General features: G+C 45.6%; 1 protein-coding gene across 1 annotated transcript in view; it reads left to right on the top strand.

The window, feature by feature from the left end:
• The window catches only part of CNTLN (centlein), a 1,263,565-nt gene that overhangs the window by 312,212 nt on the left and 932,317 nt on the right, over positions 1-19,036 (top strand). The window contains exon 7 of the mRNA XM_069239496.1: positions 4,865-4,998. Coding sequence (XP_069095597.1) covers positions 4,865-4,998 — 134 coding nt within the window. The remainder of the gene's footprint in view (positions 1-4,864; positions 4,999-19,036) is intronic.

The following is a 19,036-nucleotide window of genomic DNA, read 5'->3' as shown; positions in this document are numbered from 1 at the left end:
GAGACGATTTCATGGAGTGTCAGCTCAAAGACAAACTGCAGGAGTTCAAGAAAGTGATTGATGACAAATGATTTTGTTTGATGAGATCATTAGTGTGACTGTTGCTTCTATTATTATAAGCTCTTTAATAGAAGCAACATGAGTCACGCTACCAGTCTTTGCTTTGCCAGGTTGAAACCAGATTGGTGGCAAAGTTGTTGATTTGCCTTTTTTGTGGGGGAGCATTTCCTTAGTTTTCTTGCTGCTCACATGGTCTACAAGATGAAGCATGAGGAGAACTTGAAGAGTTTTGGCCTGGAAAATGAATTCTCCGAGTCTTCCAGGGAGAGGATGTGAACAGAAGCACCTTCTAACACAAGGCCCTGCCAAGACAGAAACATCAGCACTATCCACAGAATATAAATAGCCAATTGAAACACCAATGCAAATGAGGGAACCAGCCATCTGGGGATTTTGGCAACCCACCTGCAACAGCTGACAAAATCTTTGTATATCTGCCCCCTCCGCAGGCACTTCAAGACGGAGAAATACTTGAGGAAGTGATCATAGAAGAACTATAGGCCATTGCTTTCAATTAAGTAATCTCTTCTTAGTTGCGCTGTAGTCTGTTTATTTCAGTTGAAGCTATTGGATTGCCTCACGTTTTAATGATGTGTGAACAAAAGTCTAGGATTGTAAATGTATGTTCTGGTGGTACATATGCATATTGACACAGTTGTCAAGAAACCGGAGTCAAGGTACTGTCAAGAAACTAGGAGTTAAGAAACCATGAAGTAATCTAACTCTAAACACCGCAACTTTCCATTTTATCCGTTGATATTAAGAAAAGAAGAACTTGTTGGGGAAACCTATGCAGGATTCAGATAATGAAGAAAGATAGCTTCTGAAAGCGCAAGTAACATGGTCACAGGAAGATAATTCCTACTTTGTCAACATGTTCTCTGCCATCTATCATGTTGGAGGTAGCCACTGTGCAAACAACAAATTATCTCCCATGTATCTGCTCAGTAAACTGAAAGAAAGGCAAGGAACTCTCTTGAAGAAAGCATAACGACTTGGCACTTGTTACTGTCTTGAAGCTTGCATAACACAGTGATCCACACCCCAGGTGTGAAAAATATGGAAGCAAATGCACTAAACAAGAGGTTTGTAGAATTGCTAATTGTTGCAGTTCTGGCAGTAAGCATTACCTGACCAGGCATTACGCTGAGATGTTCAGAACCCACCTTAAAATGGAATACCTGTTTAGTCAGCTAGTTAGAAGTTATCTATTGGCCATTACCAATGATGATCTAATTCCAAAAGTCTTTATAAAACAAAGCAGTTTTGCATGACGAGGACTCTAGTTCCACCACACTAATGCTAGTCTCTGAACCTGCTTCTTCTGTCTGAGGCTGAGTTGCATATCATATCTCCTGTATGAGATGGATGGCAACATGCTTAATTGCAGTATTTTATTGTTCAGCCTGCCCAATCGGCTGAGTACCATCTTTTAATCTTGCTTCCAGACTGCTAACGTTTTGAAAAATAAAGAACTTGCTGCAACATTAAAGGTTGTGACAGCCTTTCTAGACCTTCTTGTAGAAGGTTGGCTCTGAATATACTCTACCAAAATGAGGTATAGTGTGCACAAAATCCAGGGGTTTCACAGAGGCTAAAGTAGATAATACTAATGCTCTCATTTGTGGTAGTGTGGTCGAGCAGTTAGGCTTATCATAGGGTAGAGCAAAGCATTTGTTGCACACACACAGTCAAGAAATGAGGCACACACTAAATGATTACTCCAGGCCAATGTTTTTATATAGCAAAAATAGATTTTATTACTTTATTACTAGAAGCAAAAGGCCTTTATTGCAGGTAAATACAGTTGTAAGTAGGTATCAGACATGTATCAAATGTACTTTTGGGGGCTTTGCAGATAAAGCAGTTTACAAGTAACACTTTTCAATTGTAAAAGTTGACTGCAATTTTTCATAGGAATCAATGCAGTACTAATAGAGGAAAAGTGTTAACACATTTAACAGGTAAGTACTTGACTTACGATCCCAGTCTTCGTGGTTTAAGATGTCCACAGGTCAAAGTTCAAGCTGACCCCAGAAGTGCACCACCAGCAACACGGGCCGGCTGGGTGCAGAGGTCAAAGTTGCCGCTGGGTTTTCAATGGAATCCTATGAGGGCTGGGGGTGCTCATTAGAAAACAGATTGCACGTAAGTACCTGCGATTTCAGGACTCAGGCCTGGGGAGTTTAGGTCATCACTGGGGAGGGGCATAGGTCAACACCAAACACACACCCTCAGCGGCATAGGGGTGGCCAGGGGCAGGGTGCAAGCACATCAAAGGGCACCCAGTGCTTTAAAATAGAGGGGACCCCGAGGTGCAGGGGTGTCACAAAGATTCTGCAGGCTGGGTCCAGGGTTATCGGTTCCAGAAAACCAAAGTCTGGACAAGTAGGAGGGAGGCCACTGGGACGTTGCTGGACCGTTGGTTACAGTTCCCAATGCCAGGGGGCTGCGGCTGCAGGGGTATCCTTGGGCATCTGGAATCTTTGTTGGATATGGTTGCGGTCAGAGTGTCCTTTCGATTTAGGCTGCAGCCATTGTCGTGTTGGTCACGAGAGGTCTCTGAACCTGTGTGCCACCTGAGTCAGGTTGTGTGGGTCTGATGCAGAATGGGCAGGGCTCGTGGATCCTGGGCAGTCCTTTTGGAGGGTTTCCTCAGGACAGGGCTGCTGTCCTCAGGAGTTCTTTGTCCTCTGCTGGGCAGGCAGTCCTCTGGACGTTTGTTTATGTCACTAGTCATGCAGGATGTGTTGCCTTTTTTTGTAGCGAAAGTCTTGAAGCTGCAGACAAGCCGGTAGAGCTAGGGCCAAGTCAGTTGTTGTCTGGAGTCTTCACTGCTGGGGTCAGCTTTGCAGTCCTTCTTTCTTCTTCTTGAGGTTGCCAGGAATCTGGTGAGTAAGGTCCAGGGGTGCCCCTTAATACTTGATTTAGGGGCGTTACAGGGGTCAGAGGGAAATAGCCAATGGCTACTATCCCTGACGGTGGCTATAGGCTATACCCTTCCTGTGCCCACTCCCTTTGGTGAGGGGGGCACATTCCTATCCCTATTGGTCCCTGTTCTCCAAACCAAGATGGGGGATTTTGCAAGGAGGGTGGGGTCACTTCTGCTCTGGACACCTTAGGGGCGGTCCTAGCTGCAGTGGTCACTCCTCCTTGTTTTACCTGATTTTCCCGCTGGACCTGCTGCCAAAAGTGGGGCTTGGCCTGTTGGGGTGGTGGGGCGGGGAGGGGGCGTGGTGGTGGAGAGACATCTCCACTAGCTGGAGTGCCCTGGGTCACTAAACAAGAGGCTTTGAGGCTTACTGCCGGAGTATTTGTCAAGTATTGCCTTGATTTAATTCGAGGATAGCCACACAAGTGTGCCAGCTCTGTGAAGAACTTACTCAATCACTAGCTTTGCCCTCCTACACTTTATTTTGTGTGTGTGTTCTTTTTGGCTCGCCCCACTTTCCTGAGTATTTGTCAAGTATTGATGTAGTAATTGCAATGTTTTTGGAACAAAATCCTACTCTTTCAAAAAATGTGTTTCAGCATCATGCACAAAGGCAAGTAAATTATAGGTTTATGAATTTAATGCTGATATGAAAGACGGAGAAGTAAAACTACAATTAAGTGCCTTTGCGGATGGCATAATTGCGGAAAAGGAATTTTAATAGCAAAGAATACATTTTTAAGCTGCTTGAACTGTATGAAAATGCACAGTGGTTTTAGTTTTATGCTGGGGACAAGAGACCACACGGGATAGTAACAACATCTTAGTGAAATGGCTGATTTAAGGCCTTAATCAAGCCCCAGGTGCAGGGTGTCCAGTTACCTTATAAAAAGAGTTGGAATCTGGATCGCACTCCATACGCACTGTTCTTTGTAACTTTACATCCGTTTCACAATCGAATACTTAGCAGCAAATGGTGCATTGCGCCTCAGGTAGGGTGGATCTATAATCATGCAGCTGCTGAGGATTCACACAGTTCAAGTTGCCCTGAAAAGAAGCGTGAATCAACCTAACCGCAACTACAAACCTGAAGCATCTAGTTCTATTACTTTGGAATAAATCTGTGATGTTGCACACAGAAATCTGTCTAACATTAAGACATGTAGGGTCTGGCTGTCTGAAAGTATCTGAGACGTCCTGCATTTCTCACAAACTTTTCATGCGGTTGTCTCCTAAATCAAAGCATCTGCACGTGTGAATTTCTGCACACACAAAATTGTACAAGTTTAGAATTTAAGCCTATTTTGTAGCTGCAAGCTCAAGAAAAGATTCTCCATTGTGTTAGATATTTACATTTTGCATGTATTGTATCAGATGGGGCCACCAAGTAATTTTCATCCATGCTTCGCTTTTGGAACATCAGAGACGCTCCCCTTCCACCAATAACCTTTCTTTCTGAATTTTGTAAATGGTAGGTATGACTGTTTTAATTAATTCCATAGCTTACATAGCATCAGCAAAGTCTAAAGGTGATTGCTGCGTTTTGCTCCTTAATTACATGGATTGGAAAGACAGACCAAGAACAGTTTTTATGAACCCATTCTTTATTAAACCCTGGGATAGTTTTGGGAGTACAGATAAAGAAATATTTGTACATGATCTTGATGGACTTTAATAAAGATACCACGCTGTTTTGGGGGCACGTGCCCATTTCTAGAAGTGCAAGTGGGATATCAAGTTGTCTTAGTCCAATATTATGTAGAGTTTGTGAGTGATTTGCAGAATGGAAAATTCGAGTCCTGGCACAGGAAAATGTGCGGATTTCTGTTTGTACCTGTTTTGAAGATACATGTGTGGGTCTTTTAATCACAGAATTTGCAAACCGACCTAACAGAAGCCAGACAACAAATGGAAGACATGCACATCAAAACAACAGAGTTATCAACACAGCTTGCTGTAAAAGAGACAGAGCTAACACACAGGGAAACTGATGTGACAAGGCTGAGGTAAGAAAATGTTCTAAGTACATATTTTTATTATTGATTTTATGCAGCTTGAATAAAGTACAACAACAAAACAAGTTCCCATAATTACATAGGTGACTTTTCTTGGTTACATTATAAATGTGTTAACAGTTGGATCAATTAAGGAAGCAAGCCGGAACAAGCATGTGTTCATGGCACCTCTAAAAATGGCATAGGCATACAGTCCTGGACGTGTAGGGATGGGTCTCGATACACTTGGAGTGCCAGGTAGGTGCTGAAGGGCTCCAAATGTCTTTGAGGCGAGTTGTTGCGGGCATCAGCGCACAGTACTCCTCCAGCCTTTCTAAGTGCATAACTTAAGAAAAATACAGCAGCATCATAAGAAAGGATGGCTACAGGATTTATACACATTATGAAAACTTTTTGATGACTGTTTGAGGGAGAAAAATGAGTGTAAAATTAATCACAGATTTACATATTCCTAATTTCAGCCGAAGTGATAGCTCAGAGTGCAACTCTCCATTTATGGTTAGACATCGAGTAGTGGTACTTTCTACATGCCCATTCTTAGCTTCCAACTTGCACCATGCCGTGGTGCAGGGTAGATCTCCACCCCTGGGTATGCTTTTATTGCTGGAGTAAAGCTGTTTGGTGACCATGCTAGCTTAGAATTTTGTCTTGGTATTTCCACTCATGTTAACTTTACTTCGAACATGGTGGACATGTTTATCTGATAGAGACTTCTAATTTCAGATTCCTTACCTTAGAATTTCACCCAGGCTTCAGACTGGATTCGCAGATTTTTCTTCGAGCAGTATCCGCGTCTATTGTTGGCATTGTGATCGCTGTGATGACTTCCTGGTCGTATATAGATGCCACTCTGGGGCGCTGACGTCAGTTCTTTCCTTTCCATGCCAGCCTACACGCAGATCCGGAGAAGAGCTACCCTCAGTTGATTTTGACTGATTTTTCGATGTTTTGTAGCACGACCTCAACCTGAAGTCATGCTCTGAGTGCAGAGCCATGAACCCGAAAGCTTTGAGGAAGCGGTCCCTAAAGCTCATTGCGGCCCGGTGCTTGTCTCTGCGTTGATCCTGGTGTCGCTTGTGAGGAAGGTCACGAGTCCGCTCGCAGAGCCATCAACACTCGTCCTCGTTCCACTCGTTGGGACATTCGGGTAACAAGAAGAAGTCGAAGACGAACAAACATTTTTTGACTTCACCCCATTGCTCAGATATTGTGATAGGGGAGGAACGTCGTCATTTTAGGCCTCCGTCCTTGGAGCCTGCTTCTGGGTCGGCTCCGCGCCGCCCCAAGTTTCCAGGAACCAGAGCCACCCATGCCCAACTCATGGAGTTTTATGAGGTCGTGCGCCTCGTCTTTGGGGAGTCTGACTCTCCTGTGACGCCTTCGACCCCAGTAGGGTTCCACGCCGGTGCTTTAGGGTCGCTCTGGAGGGTGCCTCAGGATCCATTACAGGATCCAGGCAGATGCCGGTCGTGCCATTGCGAACTTCCTCGGCACCGGTACAGATGTTGATGCTCCAGATATTCAGAGCCACCATCAACGTCAACCCCATACTGATTCCTGACTCCGATCCGAAGCCCGAACGACTTCACCCAACGCTGATTCTGACTTCGACAGGGATCTAATTCCCCAGGTTGGATCCTGACCCATATGCCTATGGGTATGTGTATGGTGAGAGTATGGAGGGGGTCGTGGGACCCTTTGGATAACCAGCTAAATGACCCTAATGTAGACTGGGCTCAGGAGTTTGGTAAAGCCAGTGATCTTCACACCTCCCCTGACTCTGGCATGCTTTCTCCCCCTACCATGGCTAGGAAGGAGGTAGCCCCATATTCAGTGGTGGTGAGAAGAGCAGCTGAGGTCTTGGGCCTTGAGTTGCCTTCTGTGGCTATCAGGATTAACCTCCCTACTGAGGCGCTTTAGCCTGGGGCTTCTATGTCTGTACCCCTTTTGCCCTTCAATGAAGCCCTCACTGTTTTCCTGCTGGGGACATTGTTTAAACCCTGCACAAAGGCTCCTGTCAACAAGACAATCGCCTCTGCACCTAATGACCCTAAATTTCTAACCCAACATCCTACGCCTGAGAGTTTTGTCATCCAAGCTTCTTCCTCTTCTGGTGCATTCCCTTCCGCACCCCCAGACAAGGGAATCAAAAGTACTGGAACAACTTGGGAAGAAAATGTTCTCTTTCTCCACTCTGGCATTGCAGTCTGTGAATACCACATGCCTTTTAGGCCGCTGATCCCATAGTTTGAGATACGGTTGCAAAGATGCTGCCACATGTCCTGGAGGAGACCTGGGCTATTCTTTCTCAAGCTGTTGCTGACACGAGCGATGCAGCCAAGTTCACGATTTGTTGTGGGCTGGACACGTCCGACTCACTAGGCAGATCGGTTGCATCGACGGTGGCCTTATGACGCCACACTTGGTAAAGGACATCTGGCTTTTCGGGGGATGTCCAGCAGTCACTTATGGACATGCCCTTCGATGGTACCCGTCTCTTCGGAAATTAAGCAGATCCAGTGCTCGAGTGCTTTAAGGAGTACAGGGCAACGGCTCGGTCCCTTGACCTCGCAGCTGCTCCTCCCCACCTCTGTCTATTTGCCCCTTTCGTGGCTATGGAAGGGGCACCCAACCGTATCCATTCCCCTTCAGCCACTGTGCTGCGCATGCTGCCGAGCCTCTGCTTGGATGATGGGGGATCTAACGTTCTTGTGGATCAGGGAGCCAGTGGTCTGCCCAGTCCAGCACCCTACAAATGCAGCCTCCAAATCTTCCTAGTCTGTCACTCCATCACAAACCAGTTGGAGGCAGGATTCGCCATCACTTGCCCCACTGGGAATCCATCACGACAGACAGGTGGGTTTTGCAAATTGTCTGAAGGGACTTCTCCCACCCCTTCAAGACTACCTCTCCGGACATGCCCCCATCCTATGATCAGATGACAGAGGATCACTTGGCACTTTTCTGCCAGGACGTTATGGCTCTCTTGGCCAGATGAGCCATGGAGAGGGTCCCTGTGCCAGAAGTAGGTTGTGGAGATTATTCTTGCTACTTTCTGGTGCCCAAAAAGGACAAGGGCCTCTGCCCTATCTAAATCTCCAGTCCCTTACTCTCTTCCTCAGGAAGGAGAGGTTCAGAATGCTCATTCTGGCTCAGGTCCTATCTGCCCCAGACCCTGAAGACTGAACTTGCAGGACGTCTACTTTCAGATTCCTACCCTACCTGCCCACAGATGTTACTTGCGGTTTGTGGTAGGTTATGAGCACTTTCAGTTCACCATGCTCCCCTTTGGCCTTATCAGCGTCCCTCGGATGTTCAGGAAAGTGATTGCGGTGGTCGCAGCTCTCCTGCATCGGCTGGGGGTTCAGTCTTCCTCTACCTCCACAACTGGCTGTTAAAGGCAGGCTTACCCCAGGCTGTCGTCTCTCACCTCCAGACTACAGCAAACCTCCTGCATTTGCTGGGGTTAACTATACACATGCCTAAGTCGCACCGGACTCCCTCTCAGACGCTCCCTTTCATTGGAGCTGTCCTGAACACAGTGCAGTTTAGGGGCTATCCTCCTGAATCCAGGATATTCAGGATATGATACCAGTGTTTCAGCCTCTGTCCTGGGTTTAAACGAGAATCACTCTGAGGCTGCTGGGCCTAATGGCTTACTGCTAGTCATACATGCCAGACGGCATACACATGATCTGTAGTGGGACCTGATGTTCCAGTGGGTAGAGCATCAGGGGAATCTCTCCAACATGGTCCAGATCTTGGAGGGAACTGTGCAAGATCTGCAGCGGTGGCTTTCGAACTGCGATTGGGTCAACAGCAGATCCCTCTACCTTCGCTCGCTAGAACTAATAGTAGTGACAGATGTATCACTCCTGGGGTGGAGTTTCCACATAGGAAGGGAGAGGTCAGAGGCATCTGGTCTCTGACTAAGTCCAGGCTCCACATCAACCTTCTGGAGCTCAGGGCAATCAGGCTTGCATTGAAAGCATTCCTTCCCTCTCTCAAAGGAAAAGTGGTGCAGGTGTTCATGGACAACAACACCGCTATGTGGTACTACAACAAGCAGGGTGGGGTGGGGTGGGGTTGTGGACCTTTTGTCAAGAGACCCTGCGTCTCTGGACGTGGCTGGAATGTCAGGGCATATCCCTGGTGGTTCAACATCTGGTGGGCTCTCTGAACATCAGGGCAGACTAACTCAGCTGTGAATGCATGGTCAAATCCGAATGGCATCTCCATCCGGAGGTGGAGCAAGGTCTCTTTCAGCAGTGGGGAGAGCCTTAGTTCTATCTACTTGCCTCTGCAGAGAACGCGCAATGTCAGCTGTTTTGCACCTTGGAGCTTCCAAGGCAGCACTCGCTCAGCTAAGTTTTTTTGTCTCGAGTGGAACTCAGGCTTCCTGTATGCCTTTTTGCCAATACCACTTCTGCCCAGAGTGCTCAAGAAGATCAAGAACGACCTGGCCCAAGTAATTCGTGTGGCTCCGGACTGGGCAAAAATTGGATTGTATCCCGAGCTTTTGATCATGTCCATCGATCCTTCACTCAGACTGCCTCTTCAGGAGGATCTTCTGTCACAGCAGCAGGGGGCGGTTCTCTACCCGAACATGTCCAGTCTCTGTCTTCTTGCGCGGAGATTGAGCAGTTGACAGCTTTTGACCTCCCGACTGAAGACTGTAATTTTATCTTGGCAGCCAAGCATCCCTCTACCAAAACGGTATATGCCTTTCTGAATAATTTTTTGGCATGGTGTATCAACAAGTCTGTTGATACCCTGTCTGCACCTTATCTGAAGTTCGTCTGTTTATCCTCTCTTATGCCCAGTAGGGCTCTGCTAGGGTTATCTGTCTGCCATCTCTGCTTTCCGCAGACTACTTGATCAACCCTCCTTGTTTAAATCTTCCATTGTTGGGAGATTCCTCAAAGGTCTTAGCCACATGTTTCCGCCTACCCCTTTCATAATGTCCCAGTGGGATTTGAACTTGGTACTCACTTTCCCCGTGTGTGCCCGTTTTGAGCCTCTTCATAATTGTCCTCTTCGGCTTCTCACTTTATAAACAGCCTTCTTTGTAGCCATCACCTCTGCACGTAGAGTGGGAGAGCTGCAAGCCCTTTCTTCCAACCCCTCTAAAGTGGTCATGCCCTTCCAGGTCGGCCAGTCCATCACCTTGCCTAGTATTTACACACCACCACATCCTTCTCGTGAAGAGGAGAGACTCCACTGCCTCGATCCGAAGAGTGAGCATTGACGTTCTACCTTAATCATACCAAAGACTTCCAGGTGGACTATCAACTAATTTTTGGTTATGTGGGTGCGAAGAAAGGACGGGCAGTGCAGAAAAGAACCATCGATAGATAAGTTGTTCTCTATCAAAATGTGCTAAGAAGCACAGCCCTCTGGCTACTCACTAAGCAGTACAAGGCCAGAGCCATGACACGACGTGCTGAATTCTTGACTTGATTGGTACATTTCTAGTTTAAAATTTGTACAACTGCAATACGACCATCCAGCCTTCTACTACTTTAGTGAGTTGATTCGGTAGACCTTTGGTTCAACCTGCCTGAACGTTTCACTTTCTCGGATGACCCTTCCACTGAAGCATATTTTGCAGTCCGCTAAATACAACCATTAGCCTTGAAAAAGTCACATAGGTGACAAAACATGTGTCGTCTATTGATTAATACAGTATGCCAATAAAAGGACTTCAACTTCACCTGCTCGTCTACAAATCCTTACTGTGAAGGGATTTAGTTTTCTACAAGTTAAAAACTTTGATTCACTGTGTGCAAAGGGTGTTTTTGGTTAAGCAAAATTGTATTGGTTCTTCTTAGGACCAACAACCCATTAGCCCTGGGTAGTAGGACTTATATACCTGTCCAGCACCACATGGACTATGCTGCTTTTCTGACATTTCCCACTACTGGGCTACATTGCTGTGTGAAGGTGCAGGGCATATTCCACTACTACCCTCACTTGTTTGTAGTATTATACCTTTTATGTAAAATAAATGTTATTGTGCAATTACACCTGTGAAAACATCAAAAACACTGCCTGGTCAGAAGTGAAAAACCCAGGAGTCAAAGGCCTAACTAGGACCTTCAGTATCTCCACTGGGATTTGGACAGCACATTCACTTGAACCACTCTTGTGCCTAGCTATACTTGAGGTGGCATGCTAGGATGAGATTAGCCAAATTATTCCTTGTGCCACCATACTTTTACAAAATTGATTTTTCAAGATAAAAAAACAAACCGCCCTAGCTTCTCCACATGGAGTTCAGTCCTAACATGAAATCCTCATGTTTTTTGGGATTTGTAGAGTGCACAGCTACCCCATCTGGGAAATTAGTGTCCGAAAACCATCCTTTAAGAAAGTGTTTGTGGGGGTGGTGGTAGGTGTTGTTTTCAGACAAATAGGGAATCTAAAACAACAAGCTGCAAGAGTTTATATGTGATGGTCTATGGCAAGTTTGCAAACTAGCCAGAATCCCAGGTGTATTACTATCTCTGTGGTAGACAGACAAGGTCCCAAAAAATCCAACCACCAGATGGCAGACACAGGCTGGGTTGATTGACTATAACCTGGACCTCAGAACCCACCCAAACCCCTGAATCGGCTTCAGGCAGTTGAGACCCATTCATTTAGCTACTGTTGTCAGACAGTTCCGAAGCAAATCTGAGTTGGCTACGGATTCTTGTGATAGAGCAATGCCAAGCTGGGTACCATCTGTGGAAAATAGCAGATAGGAGACAATTAAGTTGGTAAGAGGACAAAGGTACGCATAAAAAAGGATGGGGGCTCAGAGATGAGCTCTGAAGCACTCTACAAGCCACAGAGTGGCTGGAAGAAGAGAACAGTTTGCTAGACATTTGAAAAGAGCAGTTCTTAAAAAGTATGTTCTTACATACCTCAACATGTCTAAGTCTGTTTAATAGGGTATTGTGAAATAGTGTTGAATGCCACAGTGATATGTAATAAAATGATGTTGTGGAACTATCCTGACTAAGAAAGACACATGGATCTTCAGTTATCACCAGGAGGGCCGATCCTGTACTGTGTAATGGTCAAAAGCCTGATTGCAAAGGACATAGCTTATGGAATTCTAAATAGTAACTGTTTCATGAAAGCAGATTTATTTGTAATTAGGTGTAAGCAGAGCAGGAGGCTGTTACAGAGTTTGGGGACCAGATATCTGAAAGAATGTTCTCTCTGTCTTGACCGCTTGACTCTCAGGATGATACCTTACTGAAGATTTTTAAATCAGTGAGTCCTGGCGGTGTGTAAAGATGAATCAGGTGCTTGAGGTAATGTGGTCAGGTATAAGTCAAGGCCTAGTGCAGAGAGCTTTGAATTTAGTTATTTTGTCTATTGACATCCAAAGCAGGTGTCATACGGTTCCTACTAAGGTCGTAGGACTGCATATTAGGACAACAGAATGTCCGAATGTGGGGAACTAGCTCTGTCCATACCATCAGGAGCTGTTGACCAAATTCCTGGCTCGCTCAGTGCCTCACCTGAACCCTTAAACCAATCGGGTTGGAAGGTGATTATAGCGACCTAAACATGACACTCTGACTCCCCAGGGAAGCTGTGAAAACAGATCTTACCCCTTTTGTTACATTACTCATGCATGCCCAAGTCAAGCAAAAGAGCAATACAAAATATATTTTCACTACATTTGTGGAAATAGCCGTAGCCTTGCATAAATAAAATGAGCTGCATTGATTAGGCAAAAGACACAAAGCAAAGTAACCAGCCTTATGAACTCTGTAAAGAAAATAAACAATCCAACCATGGTGAATGAACTTCTAGAGATTCTTGAAGTTCTAGAGGTTTCTACCGGACCCTGAGTCTATGCTGGGAGCATAGTGGGTGTACCCTTCTGCCTAGCCCGATCTAGGGATTAGCCTCAGCCTCATGTCAGAGAACAGTGTCAGGAGTCACTCTGTGGTGTAGATCATTGGTTACCAAGCTTTGGTCTGGAGATCCGTGGGGTCCGCAAACCATCCTCAGGGGGTCTGCAACTGCTTAGAAAATTAAATATTATTACCAGATTAGGTCCCGAGCTTTTAGTAATGGCTCAGTAAGGGGTCCCCCGATCCCAATAATGATTCAGTGGGGCCCCTAATTCCAGTAATGATAAAGTGGGTTCCACAGAAGTCAAAAGTTTGGAAACCGCTGGTGTAGATGGGTATCCTCTCTGAAAGCTGGTTGAGTAGTGGAAGCAGAGCTGCATGCCAAACACAGCCTTCGTCCCAGGACGGTCGTGGCTGGTATGCCCTCTGACCCTTCTAGTTCAGTGCACCCTTTATAGAATAAACCCATACTGTGTTGGAAGCACAGAAAGTGAGGATTACATCCTATGCAAAAGCTAACTGACCAAGCAACTAGTACCACATATTCCTAGGAGACTATCATATAGGAAATATGTGTAAAATATCATTGCAAAAAACAGTGCAGCTAAAACTTCTAAAATATGAAATTTAAACTTAAGCTAAAAACAGGGGGAACCAAACTCTGGTCCAAGAGGTCCTGACGACACAGGCCTCTGAGATTAATCAATATGGGGTGATTTCCTGAGACTCAAAGTAGAAAGCGAGGAGTTGCGCTCTAAATAATTTGAAGACGTCTAAGTACGATCCGAGAGATGCCCAGGAAAGTACATTGCTTTAGTCCTGGTCTGGACTATGGTTTTCTGGCAGAAGATGGAGGAAAAGATAAGTTAATTTTCAGACCAAATAAAGAATCCAAATCAACAGGCTGCAGGAGCTTTGATCTGATGATCTACGGCAAGATTCTGATCTAGCCAGAATCTCAGGTGTTTTACTACTACTTTGGGAGACAGAAAAGGTCCCAAAAATCCAGCCACAAGCTGGTTAACATGTTGGGTTGATTGCCTCCAACCATAACCTTAGTCTCCCACCCCACCCCCTGATTCAGCTTCAGGCAGTTGACTCATTCATTCAGCTACTGTTAGACAGTTCTGAAGAAAAGTTGAGTTGGTTACAGATTATTGTGATCAAGAGATAACAAGCTGGGTACCATCTGCAGAGGAGATAAGAGACTGTATTATGTTGGTGAGAGGAGGAAGGTAGACATCAGACAGGATGGGGCTCAGAGATAAGCACTGTGGCACTCCACAAGCCTCAGAGTGGATGAAAGAAGGCAAGGGTTTGCTAGAGCTGTGAAAAGAGGGGTCCCTAAAAAGAAAATTAACCATTTTAATGCGTTCTTATGGAACCCAGAATCTCTACATCTGTTCAGCCAGGTATTGTGAGATAGTATTGAACGCTGCAGTCAGATATAATAACCAGGAGGGTGGATCCTGTACTGTATAAATGTCCTAAAGCCTGATTTGTGAAGGACATAGTAGCTTATGTGATTGGAAATATTTGGATAGTTATTTATATTTTTTAATACAGTGGGAGCAATGAGATGGTATGATGGTTTTCTGGCAAAAGTGGAAGGAGTGTGTGTGTGTTTCTTTTTTTTTTTTATTATTCATTTTAAATAGTGGTGGAATAATAACTACATGTTTCCGGGACTGTAGTACCAAGCAGATGTTATTGAAAGCGTTCAGACAGCTTAATAGCCAAGGCGCATTGGCTGATTGCATGCATGGGTGTTGGGTCAAGCGGAGATCCCGATTTAATTAAGCTAATGAGGCTGGCATTCCATGAGGTTAAAATCTGTCAGGAGTTGGCTGGACGAAGTGAGAGGTTCTAAGGAGATTGGTGGTGTTATAGCCTGAGCCTCTTGGGGGGAAGGGTGCTGTAAATATTACAGATTTGTTTTGTTTTTTAGAATAGAAAGTAATACACTTGTTACACCTGCTGACTGCGGGAGGGATGATTGGTGGTTTAGTCACTGGGTTCAGGACTAGTTTTACAATAGAGAAGACTTCTTTGGTTGATTTGGCAGCACCCTCAATTTTGGCTGCGTAAAAATTGGAGGTCGGCAATCCTAATAGCTTTATGATAAGCCTTTGATGGCTTTGTTCTTTTGCCTTTTACTGTGGAGATCACAATGCTTGTGCCATACTCGTGCTAGTGTCTTGCAGTTTTGTCTTAGAGTTTAAGTGGCTATGAACTGGATTTCTTGGTAGAGTGCAGTGTGAGACGGTTAATTAGTTGAAGGTTGAAGATAATCTGGTATTAACAATCTTATCAACCTCGTTGACAACAGAGATGATACTAGTTTTGAATTCAATAAAAAGGTTGCAGAATTGAAAATGTGTAAGATTAGCCCAGTGTTGTGTTGGGTGGCAGTTATGTGGGACGGGGAGAATGTAGGATTCCACAGCAAGTAAAATTGTTATGGCATCATGGTCAGACCAAATAAGTATCATGGACGGATTGAGATTTGATATGTTGGAGAAAACTGGATCTAAAATATGGCTGGCCTTCTGTGTAGGGACGTTGACTGTAGGAAGTTGGCTCTGTATATACTATTTCAAAGTAAAAAATAGTGTGCACAGAGTCCAAGGGTTCTCCTTAGAGGTAAGATAGTGGCAAAAATAGATAATTCTAATGCTCTATTTTGTTGTAGTGTGGTCGAGCAGTAGGCTTATCAGAGGGTAGTGTTAAGCATTTGTTGTACACACACACGCAATAAATGAGGAACACACACTCAAAGACAATTCCAGGCCAATAGGTTTTTATTTAGAAAAATATATTTTCTTCGTTTATTTTAAGAACCACAGGTTCAAGATTTACAAACAATAGTTTAAATGAAAGGTATTTCACTCGGGTATCTTAGGAACTTTGAATTATCACAATAGCATGTACAGTTTTGCCAAAAATGGCAATAAGCTATTTTAAAAATGGACACACTGCAAAAATCAACAGTTCCTGGGGGAGGTAAGTAAATGTTAAGTTCACAGGTAAGTAAAACACTTACAGGGTTCAAAGTTGGGTCCCAGGTAGCCCACTGTTGGGGGTTCAAGGCAACCCCAAAGTTACCACACCAGCAGCTCAGGGCTGGTCAGGTGCAGAGGTCAAAGTGGTGCCCAAAACACATAGGCTTCAATGGAAATAGGGGTGCCCCTGTTCCAGTCTGCCAGCAGGTAAGTACCCGCGACTTTGGAGGGCAGGCCAGGGGGGTTTTGTAGGGCACCGGGGGGGGGGAAACACAAGCAGGCACATAAAGTACACCCTCAGTGGCACAGGGGCGGCCGGGTGCAGAGTGCAAACAGGCGTTGGGTTTTCAATAGAGATCAATGGGGAGACTTGGGGGTCTCTTCAATGATGCAGGCAGACACGGGGGCTCCTCGCGGTAGCCACCACCTGGGCTAGGCAGAGAGTCACCTGGGGGTCGCTCCTGCACTGGAGTTCGGTTCCTTCAGGTCCTGGGGGCTGCGGGTGCAGTGTGGTTTCCAGGCGTCTGGTTCCTTGAAGCAGGCAGTCGCGGTCAGTGGGAGCCTCTGGATTTCCTCTGCAGGCGTCGCTGTGCGGGCTCAGGCGGGTCAACTCTGGCTACTCACGGGCTCGCAGTCGCCGGGGAGTCCTCCCTGTAGTTAGTTCTCTGCAGGTCGAGCTGGGGGCGTCTGGTGCAGAGTGGAAAGTCTCACGCTTCCGGGGGGAAACGTGTGGTCTTTAAAAGTTGCTTCTTTGTTGCAAAGTTGCAGGTTTGTTGAACAGGGCCGCTGTTCTCGGCCCATTTAGATGCAGGGTATTCCTCTGAGGCTTCAGAGGTCGCTGGACCCTGTGGGATGCGTCGCTGTTTCAGTTTTTCTTGAAGTGGGGAGACCGGCTGGTAGGGCTGGGGCCAAAGCAGTTGGTGTCTCCCTCTTCTCTGCAGGGCTTCAGGTCAGCAGTCCTTCTTCGTCTTCATGTTACAGGAATCTAGTTTCCTAGGTTCTGGGGACCTGTGGTTAGGTCTGGGAGGGCAGTAGCCAATGGCTACTGTCCTTGAGGGTGGCTACACCCTCTTTGTGCCTCCTCCCTGTGGGAAGGGGGGCACATCCCTAATCCTATTGGGGGAATCCTCCAAAACCAAGATGGAGGATTTCTAAAGGCAGGGGTCACCTCAGCTCAGGACACCTTAGGGGCTGTCCTGACTGGTGGGTGACTCCTTCTTGTTTTTCTCATTATCTCCCCTGGACTTGATGCCAAAAGTGGGGGCTGCATCCAGGGGGCGGGCATCTCCACTAGCCTTTGAGGCTCACTGCTAGGTGTTACAGTTCCTGCGGAGGGGTATTAAGCATCTCCACCCAGTGCAGGCTTTGTTTCTGGCCTCAGAGAGCACAAAGGCTCTCACCACATGGGGTCAGAAACTTGTCTCTCAGCAGCAGGCTGGCACAGACCAGTCAGTCCTGCACTGAACAATTGGGTAAAATACAGGGGGCATCTCTAAGATGCCCTCTGTGTGCCTTTTTTTTTTATAAATCCAACACTGGCATCAGTGTGGGTTTATTATTCTGAGAAGTTTGATACCATTCAGTGTAGCCATTATGGAGCTGTGGAGTTTGTTTTTGACAAACTCCCAGACCACATATTAATATGGCCACAACTGTACTTACAATGTCTAAGAATAGACTTAGACACTGTAGGGGCATATTGCTCATGCAGCTATGCCCTCACCTGTGGTATAGTGCACCCTTACATTGACCAACTGTAGAAACGGGGTTTATTTCAGATTGCTGCTGAGATTTGCCTCAAATATGCCTTTGGGTATATGGAGCTGTAGAGTTAAATCCGCTAGACTATTACATTTGGAGAGAACAATACTGCTGGAGGTAATTACATCTGCCAAATTACAGGTGAAACTTTTGCTATGGTCCAGTGGACAGTGAATGAGTGCACAGCAGTAAGAGAAATGTATAAGATGTCTTAAAGAGAAGATTAGACGTTCGCTGTCTGGAACCAAAAGTTCTGTCATGGAGTAGTGAAGATTTACCTTGAGAATAATGGCTAAGTCACTTCCCTATTTAGCAGGAAAATCCTCTCTAAGAATGAAGAAACCCTCCTGAATCGCATGTGTGATATCCGGCATACAAGATTAATTAATTGATATTTTAATTCGACACAGTACACCAGGGCCATAGTTCAGGATAACATTTAAACTGTTATGTTGGTGTTTGCCGAATGATCTGCAAATAACGCTGTAAAAAAAAAAAAAAAGACATTTGCTTTTTGTGGAGGTTTAGATCTGGCAAGAGGATGTGTGGGCTTTTCCCTCTGAGAAGTTGTATTATATGTAGTGTCTAACCCCATTATGGAAACAGAGTGTGAAAGCAGATTGCGTAACCAGTAGGTCAAATGGCTAGCAGTTCAGTGCAAAAATACGGAGTGTGCTTGCTCCTGTGAGGACTCGTGTTCCTGGCCCCTGGTGCAGGCTGGGCACAGACACGGGCTTGCTTTGGCACGCCCGCTGTGTGGATGCCCTCTGCCTGTGATTAAGAAGCATGCCATGTTAAATGGGCATGGCCAACCGTCATGACACGATCGTGTCCTAGAACAGGTGGGATGAAAAATCAAAACATAGCTAGTATCCAGCAAAACCCAAACTCCTTGAAAATCTTTGTTCCTCTCAGAAGTGCTGGGACGGTAAAATAAACCAAATAGAAAGCGAGAAAACAAAGACAAACAAGCATTTGCAATGCAGTAGGGTCTCGCATTTCTCAGAGTTACAGCTATTAGCAGTTGTAAACTCCCAACCGGATTTTTCTTTCCACATTGAAATAAAAAAACAGCGCGATTGCGCTGCTACAATTCACTCGTAATGAAACCTATTGGCAAAAGTACAATTATCTACGTAACCAGCAAAAATGCAATTTACTACGTAACATCGTCGATGTTATGCAAAGCGCTCGACTTCTGCCAAGCGAGATCGTGCTGTGAACAAAAGATAAAAAGTAGTCCACAAACCGGACAGGAAACAGCGATCCTCGCATGTTTTCAGTACTTGGTCGCTGCACATGATGTATGCGTGCCTTCCACTAATGAAAGCAAGCAGATTTTAACAGGCAAGCCCATGAGCCAATGAAAGACAACCGACGTGACGTGAACGTGGCTCCGAGCCCTTTTCT

Source organism: Pleurodeles waltl, chromosome 1_2 (genome assembly GCF_031143425.1).
Source record: "Pleurodeles waltl isolate 20211129_DDA chromosome 1_2, aPleWal1.hap1.20221129, whole genome shotgun sequence".
NCBI classification, from domain to species: Eukaryota; Metazoa; Chordata; class Amphibia; order Caudata; family Salamandridae; genus Pleurodeles; species Pleurodeles waltl.
This window is presented reverse-complemented; position numbering and strand designations above follow the sequence as displayed.